At 39.2% G+C, this 19,300-nt stretch overlaps 1 protein-coding gene across 1 annotated transcript in view; it reads left to right on the top strand.

Annotated features, from left to right (window-relative positions):
- The window catches only part of LOC149162598 (SCY1-like protein 2 A), a 73,207-nt gene that overhangs the window by 3,264 nt on the left and 50,643 nt on the right, over positions 1-19,300 (top strand). The window contains exons 2-3 of the mRNA XM_089435233.1: positions 5,144-5,257; positions 5,825-5,953. Coding sequence (XP_089291359.1) covers positions 5,144-5,257; positions 5,825-5,953 — 243 coding nt within the window. The remainder of the gene's footprint in view (positions 1-5,143; positions 5,258-5,824; positions 5,954-19,300) is intronic.

The raw sequence follows: 19,300 nt of genomic DNA, 5'->3' as shown, positions 1-19,300 counted from the left end.
TAGTGGGGCTTTTAGTTTCCATATCAGATGGCATTCGCAGTGTCTTGGCGAGCAATAAGTTCAGTGACATTGCCCACCTGTAGACTCCTGTTTTATTTGCTGCCCAAACTAATGCATCCTTCTTGTCCCCGAGCTTGGTCTGTATCTCCTTCTGTCTTCTGCCCACTCTCCTCCAAGACCCAGTAATGTTGTTGTCTTCCATCCAAAAACATGTATTCTGTAGTAAACAAACAATGCTTGGCTCGTTATTGAAGAAGATAATATACCTGTAATGAATGTCTTGATAGATATATAATTTTATAGAATGATTGGAATACAATGGGGGGCCCCGTTATAAACACTAGGCGGGGTGCCCTTTCTTTTTGTTTGCTAGGTTATGTGAATTCTGAGTTGACTGACATGCCTAACCTGTGGCTGGAGTAGCTGCGACCCAGGGGCATCTAAGCCATCAAAATCACCTAGGGATCACACCTAGAATGGGCCACACCAGCCTTTAGCATGGCTGGATTTTTTCCTATGGAGTTTCGAAACAGTGACCTTTACACCACAGAGTGCCTTAACAGAACACCGGATCACTGTTTGCTCTACGTCCCTGGGCTTAGGCAGGGTGCCCTTTTGTATGAAGTGACATGTGTCTTTGATAAGACACACCTTTACACCATTTCATTTAGTGTTATCTATTATTTTGTTTGTTACATTGCCACCTTCTTAGGGAATCCTTTGTCCTCAAAGCATAATGAACATGATTCTCTCTAGTTGTGCATGTTGCTTATCTCTGGTTTGACTTTGACATGTCGGGGTTAGTTATCTTCCTTGCGCATCCCATTCTTCTCTCTCTCTCTCTTTAATTATTATTATTAGTTTTCATCATCAATATCTATACAATGAAGTTTGATACAATATCTGTTTTTATTTTATTTATTTTTCCCCTGCAGACCCCACTCTTCTTTTTTCTTGTTTGAACACATGAAGGAATGATGAATTAATTAGTAATTATTTATCTGACCATATTCCAAGATAGTTCTGGTTGTGTGTGACTATGAAAATTTGATGGGTTTTTGGATCATAATTGATATCACATAGCTTTAACAGAGCCCCGTTACTGTTGTGTAGTTCTTCTGTATCACAAACATTTGGATCATCCACATATATCACTCCCCAGTTACAATGTCATAGGCCTTTATACACATAGAACCTCCTCCCTCTTCACGATCAGGATCACCATATTTTCTCATGTCTACACAAACCAGAAATAAAAAGTCTTGTGATAAACAGGGAATTGCACAGTGGGTTGTCTTAGAAATATTGTACAGAAACATGCCATGAAAAGTCATTATCCGGTATGCCCATGGTTGAAAACTTATGGGGAATACAATCTATCGATTCTTGGGAACAACTATGGGCTCACTCGGTGCCATAGCATTTGTTTGCCTCATCTTGGGATTTGAGGGGGAGCTAATGTCTACATTAACCATTTTATGGCCATTCTCTTGTAATAAGACTACCATGTCGCTGCAAAGAGTAAGAAAATTCAGTAGGTTTCTACTCTGAATGGGTGATATAGTCACTCTGTTAACAAAGTGGCCATCCTCTTTGGAAAATAATATCAGACTTATTTCACCAACAATCTCTCAATGGATCAACGCAATCATAGAGTTCTCAAACCTGTGAAATCTGTGGACCATTGGCCCTTCAAAATGGCAAGAGAAAAACTCACTTTGTATTGTATGGAGAATGGTGTAATTTTTCATTTCAAAGACCTTAAATTGTCTTGAGCCTGGCTTATAGAAAACACCATTGCAGTTGGGAGTGTCATAGTCAAAATATGATTTCCCCATATCTGCTTGTAAAGGGTGTGTTAATTGTACGAGTTCCTGTCGATAGAATGATTCAATTGGGACTGTTTCCTATACTTTTTTTCCATCTTCAACTATGTTAATCCTTATCAAGGAATCGTTGTGCTCATTGTAGCATAACGTTTCACAAAAGTTTCCTTCTGTAAGATTCAACGTTTTTATAACTCTGTTCTTTTTATGATCAACTATTAACACACATTCCAAAAGATCAGATTTCATACACACATTGCGATTGCTGAAACTTTTCTGATGTGTTTTTCAGTATCAAATTGGTAAAAGTCACAAAATAAATTTGTCCATTTGCATTGATTGGGAACTGTAGGGTTTGAGCTGATTTCTCTCAGATGTATTTTTTTCCAGCAGTGGTTGGAATTTTTTATTATTCCTGGCTGATCTGGAAGAACTGTGGCCTGTGGTGGTACGTTTGCGCTTTCCAAATTGATACAAAGCTGAGTAATGAAATCAACACTGGCTATAGATGGCCCTGGAGTAATTGACTCCGAGATTATAACTTCTGGCATTGCCTGGGCTTGAAGGTCAACACCGCCTATTGAGGGCTCTGTAGTAACTTGCTCAGAGTTTCTAGATGGAGCCCGAATAGATGATCATAATGGTGCAGAAGGTTGACGAGAAGACTGTAAAGATACAGAGGGCCGATGAGAGGACTGGAATGGTACAGAGGGCTCATGAGAAGGGTTGAAACTTGAGAGGCACATAGGACATTTCTTTTTTTTCTAGGTGAAACAGGGCTATTTTCTTCTTCCTCTATGCAAACTGAAATGCCGATGTCTAAGACCTCAGGTGGACTGGTCACTGACCATTTCCTCCTCATCTTGTTCATGTAAATCCTTTGACCATCCTACAATTATTTCTCTTATTTACCATAACAGTTCCAATTGAGATTTATGAGAATCTTTTAATCCCTTGAAATATGTGTCCATGATTTCAGGACCTAGAACATATAATGGTAGCCTAATGTAGCTCTGATACCAATGTAGTACACAAACAGTGTTTGGCTTGTTATTGAAGAAGATAATATATTTGTAATAAATGTCTTGATAGATATATAATTTTATAGAACGATTGAAATACAATGAGGGGTCCTATTATAAATACTAGGTGAGCCGCCCTTTTATATGAAAAGATGTCTCTTTGATAAGACAGTTTACACCTTTTCATTAATTACTCTCTATTACTATGTTTGTTACATATTCCTTCATCCCTGTCAAACAAATGAGTCGGAAAGTAAATACCTTTGAAGTGAAATTTTCTACTAGTTCCTGTGGTAGATGTTGAGGATATTGAGCAGCTTCTCCTCCTACAGAAGAATTTGATCTCATTCTTTCCTTATGACCATTTTCCATGAGCCATGCTAGGTGAGCTCCTATCATTGGATAAGTTCCACCCAATGTCACATGGTTCGGGTTTGAGTTCGGGTTCGACAATGATTAGGTTCGTTTGAGTTCAAACTTTTTGATGAGGTTCGCCTTTAGGTTTGTATATATATATAGGATAAAATTGTCAGAAATCAACATTAGTAAGCATAAAAAATGTTATCACGGACATGGAAACTGCAAGGATATATTACAAGCTTGAGTTGTGACTTGAAGTTATGAGTTTTGATCTGTGGACTTGGTCAATGGCTATGAGGGTCGATGAGGTTTGCTGAACCTCAAAATTTTTTTAAGGTTCGCCAAAATTCGAACCTCAAGGTTAAAGTTCGACGAACCTTGTGACATAAGTTCCACCAACATGGTCTAAGAACAAAGTTATGGAATCCTGTTTCATTCAGTGACTGGTTTGCCATTCACAGCAATTAAAATTTTGGATTTTCTTCCGGGACTGCTCTGGATTGCCATAGTCTAACTATTCTACCTTTTGGAGCTTTTCCAGGCATATTTTCGAGGCAATTTTGCCCAAAATCAGACAGATATTTGTTAAAATTACAAGCTTTTGTTGTGTAATCTGCACAAAGCAGTTGCTCCAGTGGTTTTTCAGGGTGATGGATTGATTTATACAGTCAAAAACACATTTTAAAGAAGTAAAGCTCACAATCTCGCCCACAATTGTATTGCTGGATTCTGGCCAGGAAAACCCAAAATGTAAAATAGTTAGACATTGCCCTCTGGATCTGTAATGGTAACCACAGTGCACACTATTACAGTTGTCTTTTATCTTCCCATGCCATCTCATGTAAATTTAGGTCTGTTTCTCCCACTTTCCTCTGTTTGAAGCATGTTCCCTACTTGCTGGTTTCTTCCATTGGGGTCACTACCTACATGCTGATTTTGGACACTCATGTTCAGATTTCAATTGCAATGGCGTTGACTTGGACTTTCCTCTGGCTGACAGTTTGTTTCTCAATGAGTCCTTCATAGTGCTACCTTCCAGTGGCTGTCTTCATGATGTATATCAGTGATCTTGATCATTGTAGTCTGACTTTCCTCATGAAAGATGAATTTTGACAGTGTTGATTAAAATTAATTTGGGTGCAATGAAAATGCCCCAACCAACTGCCAAACTACCTTAATTAATCTAGAACATCGTTAGTTTGCTTTCTATTATAAAACATGTATTGTCTTTTTGTAAATAAAATACTGTAGCCTACGTCACTAACTCTAGTATATATAGATAAAGTACAATATGACCATTATATTTATAATTTAATGTTCCAGCCTAATAGTTTAGCATATTAGCACCTGCCGCTAAAAGGGGCAGGACAATCACTTTGATGATGTTTTATACATGCCCCAAAAGCATTAATTGTAAAAGTGCTACTTTGATCGGCAAGAGAACAACTGAAAATTACTTAGTCATATTGTTAAGTCCTAAATGTCACTTCCAGTCACAAGGTTTTGTTGGGCATTGGATAATCCAGAGCTCCCCATGTGTTTCATGACATGTGCTTAACCGCCTCTCGAGGATCCATTAACTCTGGCTATTGCTGTAGAGATACATAATTTGATTGAGGTGAAGTTGAGGGGAGGAAAGACATTCTATCATATCTAACACATCGATAATGACTCTGGCTTGACATTTTAAGGTCTGTTCCAAGAAAAAACTATATTGGAAGAGCCCTTTGTTTTGACTTGATATATTTTATTGTGATTGTTTTGTACGCTATTTTGAAGGATAGGTCATTAGAAGACTAATGTATAGTTCTTGTGGGTGCAGCCTACCATCTTTCCTATTTTATTCCTTACATTTATAAATAGTAGGCAAATGATTAAACTAAGGGATTGACGAAATTCATAGAATTTGACAAGTTGTAAGCTTTTGTTCTGCAGGACAAGCTTGATTTTGAACTTTCGACACTGCCAGCTTTGGTTCCTGTATTGTCTTCTGCATCTGGAGAAACATTGTTGCTCTTGGTTAAACATGCTGGCCTTATTATCAACAAGGTATTACAAAAGCTATTTTATTTTATGTTGCTTTTCCTGACTGTTCTATTATCTTATTTGTTTGTAGTTGTACATACTACAAATCTCTAAGGCTATATTTTTAAGGTATATTAGAGTTTAATGCTGTAAACTATCTTACGTATACTCCTGGATATATGTTTGAGAGAGTATAATGCTTATTCTAATTGGTTATTTTGACATAATGATAAGTTTTAGAAATTTTCATTCATCACAACTCCTAGGACAATGATACACAAGGCTTGAGCTTGAAAAATCTCTTTGTTGACATGATGTGTGGACTTTGAGATATCTTCAGATTTTGTGTTCTCATACATAGTAGATCATAGTTGTCAGGAAAATAATCTTTTGGCTTTCAGTGACAGTCGCCTGTGTGTTGGATTTGCTTAGCCTTGCTTCTGGGGTCCTTTTGATGATAATGACATTGATGATGCAAATTTTTTTGTTGCTGTTTATATGCAAGAGTGAGTAAAGGCTTCTAGTGCTGACAAACATTTGAACTGCTCTTCAAAGACACGTAAAAATTTAGCAACTCTTGTGCAATTGCAGGCCAGTCAAGAGCATTTGATAGCACATGTGCTTCCTTTATTAGTTCGGGCTTATGATGATGCTGATGTCAGAATACAAGAAGAAGTTTTACGACGGACAGTCTCCCTTGCCAAACAGCTTGATTTTCAGGTTACTGGTTTGGCATGCTTCTAATCCTTTGTAGTCATAATCTGCGGTTGATTTGTTTCCTTAAGAATAATAAATTATAATTATTATTGAAATTTTCCTTCGTTATATGATAATGTTGATGCCCACTTATTTCTTATGCAGTTTTGTTTGGTTGCATCCATGTAAGTAATTTAATTATTTTTTCTATTTCTCAAAAGAAAAATTGTATTATCATAAATTATAGTCAAGATTTTATAAAGATTGTAGTAACTTGAGCGTTGGTATGAAACAAGGAATATTGAAAACAATGAAGTTGTTGTGGAATGATGTGATAATGGCCAAAGATAAAAGGTGCTTGAATAAAAATGGATCAAGTTTATTTCGTGATGGATGAGCCCAAATTTACCAAGGTTAAAATGTCAGTTTACATATGCTTTTGCAGTTTGTTGTCACACAAATATATATTGACAAACCTGCATGACACTTTTAGACAATCAACCCTATCATGGTTGAAGGTCTCTCCGTTCGGACTGGTGTTTTCCAGTCTCTGGGGGGTGTCCATAGATGATGTATGCTATTATCTACTTAATATTCCTGCATAAAACTTCAATTTGAATAGCATGTTGATTTTATAGTGCAATTAAAACAAACACAAATTTTCTGCCAGATAATTACTTCCAATGATACAATTACTTCTTTAGCACATTTCAGACCATAAAGGAATTACACTTCAAAAAATTTCAACCATAAATGCAGTCGGGCAGTAGAGATCATAATAAAATAAAGGTGCGCAAGTGACAAAATTTACCCCGTGGGAACTCCAAAACCAAGGGAAAAACCCATCCAACTTTTCTTAGGAGAAATTGTCCAATTCAATCAATTTGTACATCTGAATTCCCAGTCAAAATATTATTCCATTGACCAAACCAAATTCCATGTCAAACCAGTCAAAGGAGAGAGAAAGTAAAAGTTCTGCTCACAAGTCAAATTTGGTCAAAGAGGCCAAAATTTGGCCTGCTGCTGCTCCTGGTCAACTGAGGTCAAGGGGCTGAATTTTGTCCCTGCTGCTCTACAGAAAAAGCCTGGTCAAACTTCCCAGTTTGACCTTGCGGTCAAGACCAGTCAAGAGTGTGTTCAACATCCAGTTTTCTTGCTTCAAAGATTTGGCCAAGTCAGGTCAAAGATGCCCAGTATATACCCAGAATATTTTTCCTTCAATCAGTCAAAAATTCCAAGTCAAAGCAACCCAAAAATGCCATGGTCAAAGATTGCTGGTCAAAGTCAAATCTTGCAGGTCAAACTTCAAATTCTTCCTCCTTTGCACGTGTGAACAGAAAATCAGACTTGCTTGAGAGAAGTCGAGTTGATGATCCAAATGAAGAGGTTTCTTTGTCGATTTATATGTGTCCAATCAAATCGGTTTTGACCAAGGGTCAAACCCCTCCATGAGGTGGGGTTGACCTGTCAAACTAGGGCCAACTTGAACAACAAGAATAATAATAATTTTTCTTATGATTTGTTGACTTCAAATTTTGATAGCAATTGCATATTTTCAACACTCCCTCTTAGCTATGAGGTATTTCCCTTTGACTTCCACGGAGGTACATATGATGAATAAAATTTCTCCACTCCAAAAAAAGGTTGAAAGATTTGAAAGATTGAAAGCATCAACATCTAGTGGAGGAACTAGTCACCCACTAGTCCTAGGGTCACCAACTCAACAAGTCGTCACTTGGAGACATGTCAGGAACCCCACCCGACCCATGGTGAACCCGAGGCCCATTTACCATTCCCACATGTTGTCGCATGTCATGGATGGTAAATACTTTCCCAATGGTATAGGGCACAAGCTCAACCCACTAGCCAAACGCCATGGAAATATGGTCAGCACCCCACTGACTGGGAGAGCATCCATGCCTTGATGCTAATAGGGCCAATCTCTCCAACCATAAACCATGGTTTCCTGGTCAAACCCCATGTCCTAAGATAGCAATCCAGGCCTTGATGTTCACTGAGCCAATGTCCTAGCCAAACATCGTGGCTTCTAGGTCAAACCTCATGACCAAGGGAGAAATTCAGGCTTTCATGCTTGTAGAGCAAGTCTCCTAGCCAAACTCCATGGCTTCTAGGTCAAATCCGATGAGCAAGGGAGCAATTAGGCTTTGATGCTTGTAGTGCCAATCTCCCAGCCAAACTCCATGGCTTCCAAGTCAAAGCCCATGACCAAGGGAGATTCTCTGCACATAGATCCTACAACATCAACACATCAACACTTAGCGACTCCAAGCCTATCAGTAGAGATATGTTGGACCGGTTTTCTTTGAGGATGGGTGATATCCAAGATAAGAATAGTCCTATAAGGACATACCTGGTGAACATCTGGATGGGGTATGTGCCTTGATAGGTGGTGTTGTTTTCCAAATATATGCCTCCCAACATTGTGCGTTGATCTAGTGGAGAGATAGAGGTTGTTAGTCAAGGCCTTGCTATTTTTGTAATTGACAATGCTAGTTATGATGATGCTTGATGATGCTTATCAATCCGAACTCTTCGTATGAGAATATTTCAATTTGAGAGTATCCTGGTATCTTGTTGTGTCATGATGAATACCTCCCTAGTTAAGAGGGATTGTTGAAAATGTAACTAGGTTTGGTCTTCTTAATTATCATTGTACTTGTATCAATATGCATTTCATGTAAAAGAAAAAAGAAGAAAAATAATTTATTATTATTATTTTCATTAGTCAAGCATGTCCTTTTTGCTTCTAGGCTTATTGAACAAATACATAAATTCAAAATGTCGTCATTCAAGGAAGATGAAGACCAAAAACAATACTTAGGTAAAAAAAATGGAAACAAATGTAGGTATTGTGGAGACAAATGGACATTATGACACAAATGCCTTAACAAGAAATTGTATACTTATGAAGTTGAGAAGGAATCAGACACTTCTAGTAACGAGTCAGAAAAAAAGAATAAAAAGGAAAAAAAAGAAAAATAATTGTCGCAAGTGTGGAGAAAGTTGGACGCCAGGACAAAAATGTGAAGAGACAACCTTACGCTACTATAAAATAGTATATGGAAGGCAAGTTTAAGTACAAACACTTGATGAAGAAATTGTTGTCACACACAATGAAGATTCAGATCCTGAGGAACCATCATTAGTTGCAATCTCATGTGGCCAACAAAATCAAGATGAAGAAAGCAATTCTTCAAAAGGTCAAAAACAACCAGTCACTACAAAATATGTTCCACTGCACTTTTGGAAGCAGAGAAATTAGTCCCCAAGACGAAAGAACATTAAGCATATTACTCTACCAATAAACATCACAAGGAAAGTACGCCCTAAAACCCTGAAGCTTAAAGGGCTCATAAGAGGCAAAAATGTCAATATACTTGTAGATTCTAGCAGAACATTGATCTTGCTAAACAACTCGATCTTTGTGTATGACCAATCAAGGACTTGAGCATGACCGCCGCCATTTGGCAAAAGTTCGAAGAGGTAGGATAATGTCTGAAGGTTTCAATTCAGATATGAGAACTTGTTGAGAAATGTTAAGTTTAGGTATGTTCTATGCTTAGAGCAATTTATTTCAGTTTTCATAGTTAGCTCAATACCTTTTCCAGATTAGCAATCACATCAGCATTAAAGTAAACTACAGATAGAACATAAACATAAATCGCAGAAGACAAGCCAAGACAAGAGGACACAAGATGTGGCGCTAGCCAGGGACAAACCTCAATGTGGGGAAACCCTTGATAAATTCTTCTTATATGTTCTTCAATAGTTCAACAAAGAGAGAGAGATAGTACATTTACAATAGAAGTCAACACTTTGACTTATCTAGATAAGAGCATAGATCATCTCTAAGAAGATGATACATGAGATCAATTGAAGACAAGCTGCTTCAACTGATTCTCCAAGGTCACTTCTTCACCTATCATTGTGCTGCATCTCGTCATCATGCTGCACCTCACCGTGCTGCACCATGCTACACCCATCATCGCAGTGCTGGACCTAATGACCATGCTGTACACTTCATATTGCTGCCCCTGTCACTGTGCTACTCCCAATCACTGAGCTGCTCTCATCACTGATCTGCACCCCATGTTGCACTCATCATGTTGCATACATCACTGCGTCCAATATGCTGCAATCATTTATAGTCATCAGTCTTAGCTGCTTGCTATGGCTTACAGCCTAGCAGAGCAACTAGACTCCTTCAACAAACCCAAAGTGCAGTAAACTAACAGTCACAATGTTTGCCCAGATTTGTCTGCAATTGTCCTCTAAGGGAAGGTTGTCTCTGCATTCCACAAGACTGTCCTCCATTTACTACAACATGTGTATATATCTGACATGCCATACATCAGAGTAAAGATGTCACTATCATGTGTTCACTAGATAACATACAACACAGTCATACTGAAGATAGTTTCCCACATAAACTATCCATCCAAAACTCAAATTAAGGTTCTGACCTTGCACTCCTAAACTAGGCCTACTGCCCAGCAAACTCGGCCTAGAGAGCAGACTTCTACAATGCCCTGCTTCTTCTTTATGCCAACGAATTCCTAGTCCTTAACTCATGCCTTGTAACCGTTTTATTTAACATGCTGTCACCTACAACACATATATTTCCATGTTGTCACCTACATCACACATAGGCCTTGCGCTGTTGATTAGGGTTGGGTATTGTAGATAAAACAATGGCTAGGTCTCCTTGATTGGATTGCAGATTAGGGCCTTTACTTGCTGCTCGTTAGGCCTCCTCAGGCTGCGACTAGGGCACCTTTAAGGCTATGGATATATCTCCTCCTTAATGCTGCTAGAGCTCTCCTTTAACTGCGGCCAAATCTCTACCTTGCCTGTGGCTAAGACTCTTCCTTACTGCGGCTAAGGTAAGGCAAGATCTACCTCCCATTAGGACTGTGTATAGGGCAGCATTAGCCCTTCCTTGACAGCTGATTATGGCACACTTGAACAACAACATGAGCTCCTAGATTGGACTGTGGCTAGGGCATCTTATCTCCATTAAGATAGCGTATAGAACCCTTCTTGACTGCGTAGAGATGTCTCCTCCTAGGACTGCGTAGAGCCTTCTTTGATTAACTGCGTTAGGGATTCTTCATTAGGGCAGCGTAGAGCCTTTCTATGTTAGGGCAACGTTATCCCTTAGGATCTCTCCTCCTACCAAAATCCAAAGACAAGTAGAGAGGAAGAGATCCCAAGTGAGTGTGTCCAAATGACTTTCAAGGCACCTCTATTTATACTAAAACATTGAGCACATGTGGGGTTTATTTGGTTGCAGGCCAACCTTGACGAATTGTCCCATAACGCAAATAAATTCATATCTCCATGATTACTTATCGGAATCGGATGATCTTTAGATCAATCCTACACCTCTCGATGAGAGGGATCCAAGAAAAATATCAGCTGCCATTAATAAGATGACCCACATGGAGTTTGGCCCTAGTTGCAAATTTTAACACTCCCTCTCAACTAGGGAGAACTCCATCCGCTGATCCATATGTCCGATTGTATTATCTCTGCCATAAGTGTCCTGCACTGCTCTGTTGAACTATGAAGAAGAAGAATTGATCGAGAATGTCTCATACCATTCCCTACTGACCTGAAGTCAGTTCCATATGAAGAGAGTGTCTCATACTACTCTTACTGACCCGAAGTCAGTTTCATTGATCCTAGATCAATATCACAAGAGAGTCTCTCAAACCACTCATTCTGATCCCAGAATAGTTCCATTGATCCCAGATCAATGGAGGTCATCCTAGCATAGGGAGTACGGTAGATACAACGATGCGTCCATCGATAGTACTACTATGGTCCCTAACCCCATTTCCCTGCTCATTGATCAGATTAGAGGTACTTCCCATGAGTCTCAGACTGCATGGGTAGGATGCCTCGATAGGAGAACTAATCATCTTGTCCCTAAGTCGCCTCGGGGTATCACAGGGGAAGGCTTAGCCATTCACCCTGTACACAATGCACCATTAGGGGAGGGTGAGTCGCCCTATGGTCATGTGTTGCTCCAATAAGTACCCTAAGCCCCCCAGATCTCCCAGAGTTAAATGCATGCGACATACAAGACCCTTATAAGAAGGTCTCTCAACGATTCCAAGTCGTTAAGGAAAGTCACAGATTTGACCTTTCCTCGGGGCTTTGACAAAATGTTTGTGACCTGTACATCAGTCTCAATGTGATGGAGCCTCCTCGCTCATCAATGTACCATATCCCAGACACGGTAGTATTTGATGTCTATTTGCTGGAGGAATCATCGAATACAGGATTCCTCAACAATCAAATCCCCCCCTGGTTGTCACAGAGGATCATGGTGGTATTCATCATGTGTACAAATAGTTCAATGAAGAGCTTCAACAACCAGGCAGCTTCATACGAGATCATACTCGTAGCTATGTATTCGGTCTTGGCGGTGCTTGTAGCAACCGAATTTTGCTTCCTTCTCATCCATGATATCGAAGTAGAACCCAAAGAGAACTAGCACTGAGAAGTGCTCTGGTGATCCTCCACACTGCTTGCTCTGTCAACATTCGAATAATCATGCAACTTTATATTTTCGGCAGTGTATCTCAATCCATGAGAGATTGTGCCCCGAAGATATCTCAAAAGATTCTAGGCACCAATCCAGTGTGGCTCAACCACATATGAGCTCAACATGCTAATTGCAAATCATATGTCCGGATGGAAGTTCACCACGAACATCAATGCGATTGAGTTTATGAAACTCAGAGGTATTTTCCCAAATCTGGTCCGATATCACTACCATATAACTTCTGAATATTAAGATCCTCGAGGTAGTCACAGGCTTGCAGTTTACCGTTCCACATCCGAAATCCAACTCCCTCTTACTTCTGCAAATGAGAGGGTCTGCACTTGTCAGAAATAGGTCGTCCTTAGAAGGTGTTGGTATGAGAGGTCTATCATCCACAACCTTCGAGCAATGGTTTGGATCGGCTTCACTCCTAGTGAATCTTAGCTTTATCAAACAGCTATCAATCCTCTCATACTAAGCCCGGGGTGTTTTGCTTCAAGCCACCTGTATACATGAGATTCCTGATCATGAATCTCAAACCCCTCGGGTTGTTCCAAACATTTGGACCTACTACATGAGGGGAATGGTCCCCTTGTAAGATTTTCCTTCGGTACATCTCGGACATGTACCTTCATGCTCTTTTTGAATTCAGGCATCCCAGTCACCATCTGACTCACATCGGGTAGGGCCCCACAATAAGTAGACCTCCGGTGCTATAGATGAGATGCGTCAACTGACATGGTCCCCAATTTACCACCCTGCAACTTGGTACAATTGCCAACCCTGAACCCATGAGTAAAAGCATCTTTGAAAATTCTATTTTCAAGCACGTACCTTTCCATCGATGAATGCCACCCTGAAACCTTTGACTTCCATTGCCGAAATGGACACCGGGTTCTTCTTGCGATTAGGTACATAAAAGAGATTCTGTAACTGAATCAAGTTACTCTCATTCAATTGAGGGGTAACATTTCCTACACCCTTTCTGGGATAGGTGGTATTGGCTCCAAGTATAATCAAACGATTGTTTCTTACCAAATTCGAGAGAGCACCCTTCTATCCGATGAAGTGCCTTGAAGCACTATAATCAATAAGCCAGATTCCCACAAAATCTGAAGGAGAGGGCCAATACAAGATAACGCTTCTTTATCTTATTAGAAACAACATTTGATTCTTCATACCTGGGGTTCCTTGCTTTCCTTGAAGAGTCGGTCGTTTCCTTGATGACCTGCATTATTTGTCATTCCTCCGATCATTGAAGATGTCCCTGGAATGATTGTTATCTTCATCAAGAGATGTGTCCCTGCCATTTGGACACTCCTTCACATAATGGTCGAAATTATTGTAAGCAGGGCATCTGCCTTTCCTTTCACCCCGAGATCCGGACTTCCCATTGAAGTGATCTGTAGGTAGGCCATCAGAAGCCTCCGCTGCGCCATTCTAATAATATACTCTGCTTCGACTTCACCTTTGGTGAATTTGAAGAGGGATGAGGAATCCATTGATCCTTTTGTCCTTTCCCAACTGTCTTCAATGATTGCTCTTTCACTCTTGCTTGGGCTTTGTCTTCACCTCAACTCTGATACCATGTTAAGTTTAGGTATGTTCTATGCTTAGAGCAATTTATTTCAATTTTCACAGCTAGCTCAATATCTTTTCTAGATTAGTAATCACATGAGCATTAAAGTAAACTGCAGATAGAACATAAACATAAATTGCAGAAGACAAGCCAAGACAAGAGGACACAAGATGTGGCGCTAGCCAGGGACAAACCCCAATGTGGGGGAACCCTTGATCAATTCTTCTTATATGTTCTTCAATAGTTCAGCAGAGAGAGAGAGAGAGAGAGAGAGAGAGAGAGAGAGAGTACATTTACAACAGAAGTCAACACTTTGACTTATCTAGATAAGAGCATAGATCATCTCTAAGAAGATGATACATGAGATCAGTTGAAGACAAGCTGCTTCAACTGATTCTCCAAGGTGTCTCCTTCACCTATCATCATGTTGCATCTTGTCATCATGTTGCACCTCACCGTGCTGCACCATGCTACACCCATCATCACAGTGCTGGACCTAATGACCATGTTGTACACTTCATATTGTTGCTCCCAATCACTGAGCTGCTCTCATCAGTGATCTGCACCCAGTGTTGCACTCATCATGCTGCATCCATCACTGCATCCGATATGTTGCAATCATTTACACTCACTAGTCTTAGCTGCTTGCTATGGCTTATAGCCTAGCAGAGCAGCTAGACTCCTTCAACAAACCCAAAGTGCAGTCAACTAACAGACACAATGTCTACCCAGATTTGTCTACAATTGTCCTCTAAGGGAAGGTTGTCCCTGCCTTCCACAAGACTGTCCTCCATTTACTATAGCATGTATATATATCTGACATGCCATACATCAGACTGAAGATGCCACTATCATGTGTTCACTAGATAACATACAACACAATCATACTAAAGATAGTTTCCCATATAAACTATCCATCCAGAACTCAGATTAAGGTTCTGACCTTGCACTCCTAAACTAGGCCTACTGCCCAGCAAACTCGGCCTAAAGAGCAAACTTCTACAATGTCGTGCTTCTTCTTTATGACAATGAATTCCCAGTCCTTAACTCATGCATTATAACCGTTTTATTTAACATGTTGTCACCTACAACACACATAGGCCTTGTGCTGTTGATTAGGGCTGCGTATTGTAGATAAAACAACAACTAGGTATCCTTGATTGGATTGCGGATTAGGGCCTTTACTTGCTGCTCGTTAGTCATCCTTAGACTGCGGCTAGGGCACCTTTAAGACTGTGGATATATCTCCTCCTTAATGTTGCTAGAGCTCTCCTTCAACTGTGGCCAAATCTCTCCCTTGCCTGCGGCTAAGACTCTTCCTTACTGTGGCTAAGGTAAGGCAAGATCTACCTCCCATTAGGACTGTGTATAGGGCAGAATTAACCCTTCCTTGACAACTGATTAGGGCACCCTTGAACAACAACATGAGCTCTTAGATTGGATTGTGGCTATGTCATCTTATCTCCATTAAGACAACGTATGGAACCCTTCTTGATTGCGTTAGGGCTTCTTCATTAGGGCAGCATAGAGCCTTTCTCCATTAGGGCAGCATTATCCCTTAGGATCTCTCCTCCTACCAAAACCCAAAGATAAGTAGAGAGGAAGAGATCCCGAGTGAACGTGTCCAAATGACTTTCAAGGCACCTCTATTTATACTAAAACGTTGAGCAAATGTGGGGTTTATTTGGTTGCTGGCCGACCTTGACGAATTGTCCCATAACACAAATAAATTCATATCTCCATGAATACTTCTCAGAATCGGATGATCTTTGGATAAATCCTACACCTCTCGATGAGAGGGATTCAAGAAAAATATCAGCTGCCATTAATAAGATGACCCACATGGAGTTTGGTCCTAGTTGCCAATTTTAACAAGAAATCTAGGGCATCATGTATTTAACTTGATTTATTTTCTATTACGACATTATCTTATGATGTTTCACTTGTTATATCTTTTTTCAATTTGTTATGTTCTTATCATTAAGACTAATGCCAATCCATGAAGATCACAAAAAAGGGGAACACAAGATATAGGCACACAGCCAGGGCAAAACCCCTAAGTAGGGGAAAACCCAGTCAAGAACTCTTCCTTCAATAGATTCAAATCATAGTGAGACAACCAAGACTCTTGACACCTAGACCAAGAAACAACCTTCCATCCATCAAGTCAACCTAGCACACATTTTTTGGTCCATTTCTTCATATGTTAATGACACATAGCTCATCTTGGCTTTCTTATACTTTCGATCCTGCAATAGTAGTCATCTTAATCTTCAGTTCTGTAGTTGCATGAAGTCTTAGACTTGTCATCTCATGGAACCTCGGTCCTATAGTCATATATATAAGTCTCAGTCAAATATTTTCGGTCCTCAAGCTTTAGTCCTGTAGTCTTGTATAGTCTCGGTCCTTTAATTGGATAAGGTCTTGTTCCTGTAATTAGATAGAGTCTCGGTCCTCATGAAGGCACAGTTCTCATACTTCGTTCTATAGTTACCTCTTGTAGCCTTGAAGCTGTAGTCGTACTTCAGTCTTATAATGAAGTGATACCTCAGTCAATCCTTTTGTTGTCTATAGATGATCCGAAATATATTATTAGCCCAAACTTTGCTTGTCTGCAATGTTCTTTTCTTCGTTGTTCTGTAATCCTCTGAGTTACTTGACTTGTTCTCCATTTGGTCGAGTTCAATAGGCTATATATAGTTGTTTCTGTCTATAGTTGAGGCCGACATGAATAATTTGAGGAGCTAACTTGCAGAGGATTAATTTTGAGGCCGACTTGCAAGGAGACCAAGGCTGACTTGATGGAGGAGAGGTAGGACTTTAATTTGACACTCAAATATTTTTCTATCATGTTCCCAAGAAGGGTTTCTTACATCAAACTTTGACTTTGACTCAATCCTAGAGGTCTACAATGGAGGCTTGACCTATGACCATTGACCCAAGCATGCAATTCATGCTTTAATAAGTTAAATCAATAATAATAAAAAATTCCTTTGACAAATATATTACATCTTGACTCAAGTACAATTATTAAGATCGCCCCTAGTTACATTTTTCAACACTCCCTCTTAACTAGGGAGGTATTCATAATTACATATATATAGAGGTACATGGAAGATCTCGAAATGAACTACGTAGAGTTCTAGCACACTTAGTGCTGTGGACTAGATTCCTGACCAGGGTAATCTATCTGAGTGGGACTAGGATGAACTGAAGCTTTTAACCACTCTAGGTACAATCAGGTTTACTTGCTAACCATCAACCCAGGGATCTAAGAGTGTATACAAGGTCGAAGCTCCATGACCAATGCCACCCTCCCTCTTTGGGATCTAGACATCAACACTTAGGTCGACCAAATGTTGTCCTAAGCATCCAACATTAGATGCTTCAACTCTCCCTATCAAACTAGATATACCCATTTGTCCAAGCATGCTTTTGGAGAGATTTACCTGTACAAACACAACCCCAATCATTAATAAACTTTCAAATATAAGTAACACAAACCTTCGGGGTCATCTGATGTTACTATCATCAAGTCATTCATATTCAATTTGTCAAAAGCTTTCTTCTTCTTTGACTTCTTCAGCAACACCAAATACATCTTTAGGTTTCCTCAAGTCTTCTGCCACTTCATCGAATTGTAGTACTTTCATTCTTTTGTTGAAGATATTATGACTGACATAATGTGCCCTCCCTCTCAATTGGGGAGACAAACTATTTCTTCTATTCAGGATCCTTCTCAACATGACTTCCTTCTCTTATAGGAGAGAATTATAGACTTTCAAGGCTTTATTTCTTTCTTTTGTCAACAAGGTCATCTTGATCATCATTATTCTTATGGCTTCCTTCATCATGCTTATCATGAACATCCTCAACATTTTGAAGAGTAAGTACAACCAAACACAAATATATAGAAGCATGATGTTAACTATACCGAAATCATATCATTATAATGAAAGCATCAAAACATTTAAATTTTAGACACTAAATACCTAAACCTAGTTAGGTTCATAATCAACAAAGGTTACATTTTTTTATACTTTAGACTTTAACAACTTGCTAGGTTTTTGTCATAAACCCTAGACTTCAAAGCCTTAGGTAATATAGACTTTGATTTTGTTATTGATAATCAAGTTATCCCTCTGGCATATGTATATCTGGGGTTTCATCATTGAAACTTGTATCAATACTTACTTAGGTAAACCCTAGAAACAGATATTAATGCATCAAAGTTAGATACAAAACAATATTGATCAAGTTAGGGTTTTGATTGAGCAAAAGCATGCATTCCTAGGGTTTCATTCATAGGATCTCCTTTTACAAGGGTTTTGCTTATAAACCTTAATTTACCAAACCCTAAGAATCCAGGGTTTCGACTTGCAAACCCTAACTTATCAAAATTTTTAAAGATCTAAGGTTTTGGTTTATAACAAGGATAACAACAACAAACCCTAAAAGACTAGGACTCTGCCATAACAATACCAAGACTCTAAACATTATAATAATAGATTTTTCTTTATTGGTTCTTTATTAACAACCCTAAGAAGTGTAGGGTTTCAACATTATGGTTAATGTATCCTAAGCAAGGACTTCATTATACAAACCTAAGTAGATTAGGGTTTCATCGACATACCCTTAGGTTAGGGGTTTACAATGAAACCTAAAGGTTAGGGTTTCATAAACGAAGTTGATAATATTATGAGGGTAGATTCAATCAAGAGATTAATCACCCTAACAAGAATCCTGATGATTCGAAAACCTAGACATTAGACAGTTAGTAATACTAAGCAAAAATGAAAAAGATTCGCTGCAAATTTGTGGTTTTGAACATACCTAAAGTTGCTCCTTTTTACTAACCTTGTAGTGTTATTATTATTGAGGGTCTCCCTCTAAATTATGAAGGCGTCTTCATGATTCATGAGTCATCTTGTACCCAAGGATCCCACACTTGCTTTATCAAGTTACCACTCCTTCAATATTGATTTACAAGCACAACCAAAATATACAAGTATAATAACATAGAGACCATCTAGGGGTTTCATTACTTTGAATGAATTTAAGGGGATTTTGAGTACTAACCCTGACTTGCATTGACCAAGCATTGACCTGTTTTAGTGTGGTTTTGTGTGGAGGATTTCTGTTTTAGCATGCCGTAGTTTTGGGCACGAAATCCGAGGTAGCTTTGATGCATGTTTGACCAGCGTTGACTGTGCTAGGG

Source organism: Pinus tabuliformis, chromosome 5_2, assembly GCF_031772625.1.
Source record: "Pinus tabuliformis cultivar Carrire ecotype Pingquan chromosome 5_2, CPIR1, whole genome shotgun sequence".
NCBI classification, from domain to species: Eukaryota; Viridiplantae; Streptophyta; class Pinopsida; order Pinales; family Pinaceae; genus Pinus; species Pinus tabuliformis.
The sequence above is the reverse complement of the archived record's forward strand: the minus strand, read 5'-3'. Positions and strand labels throughout refer to the sequence as shown.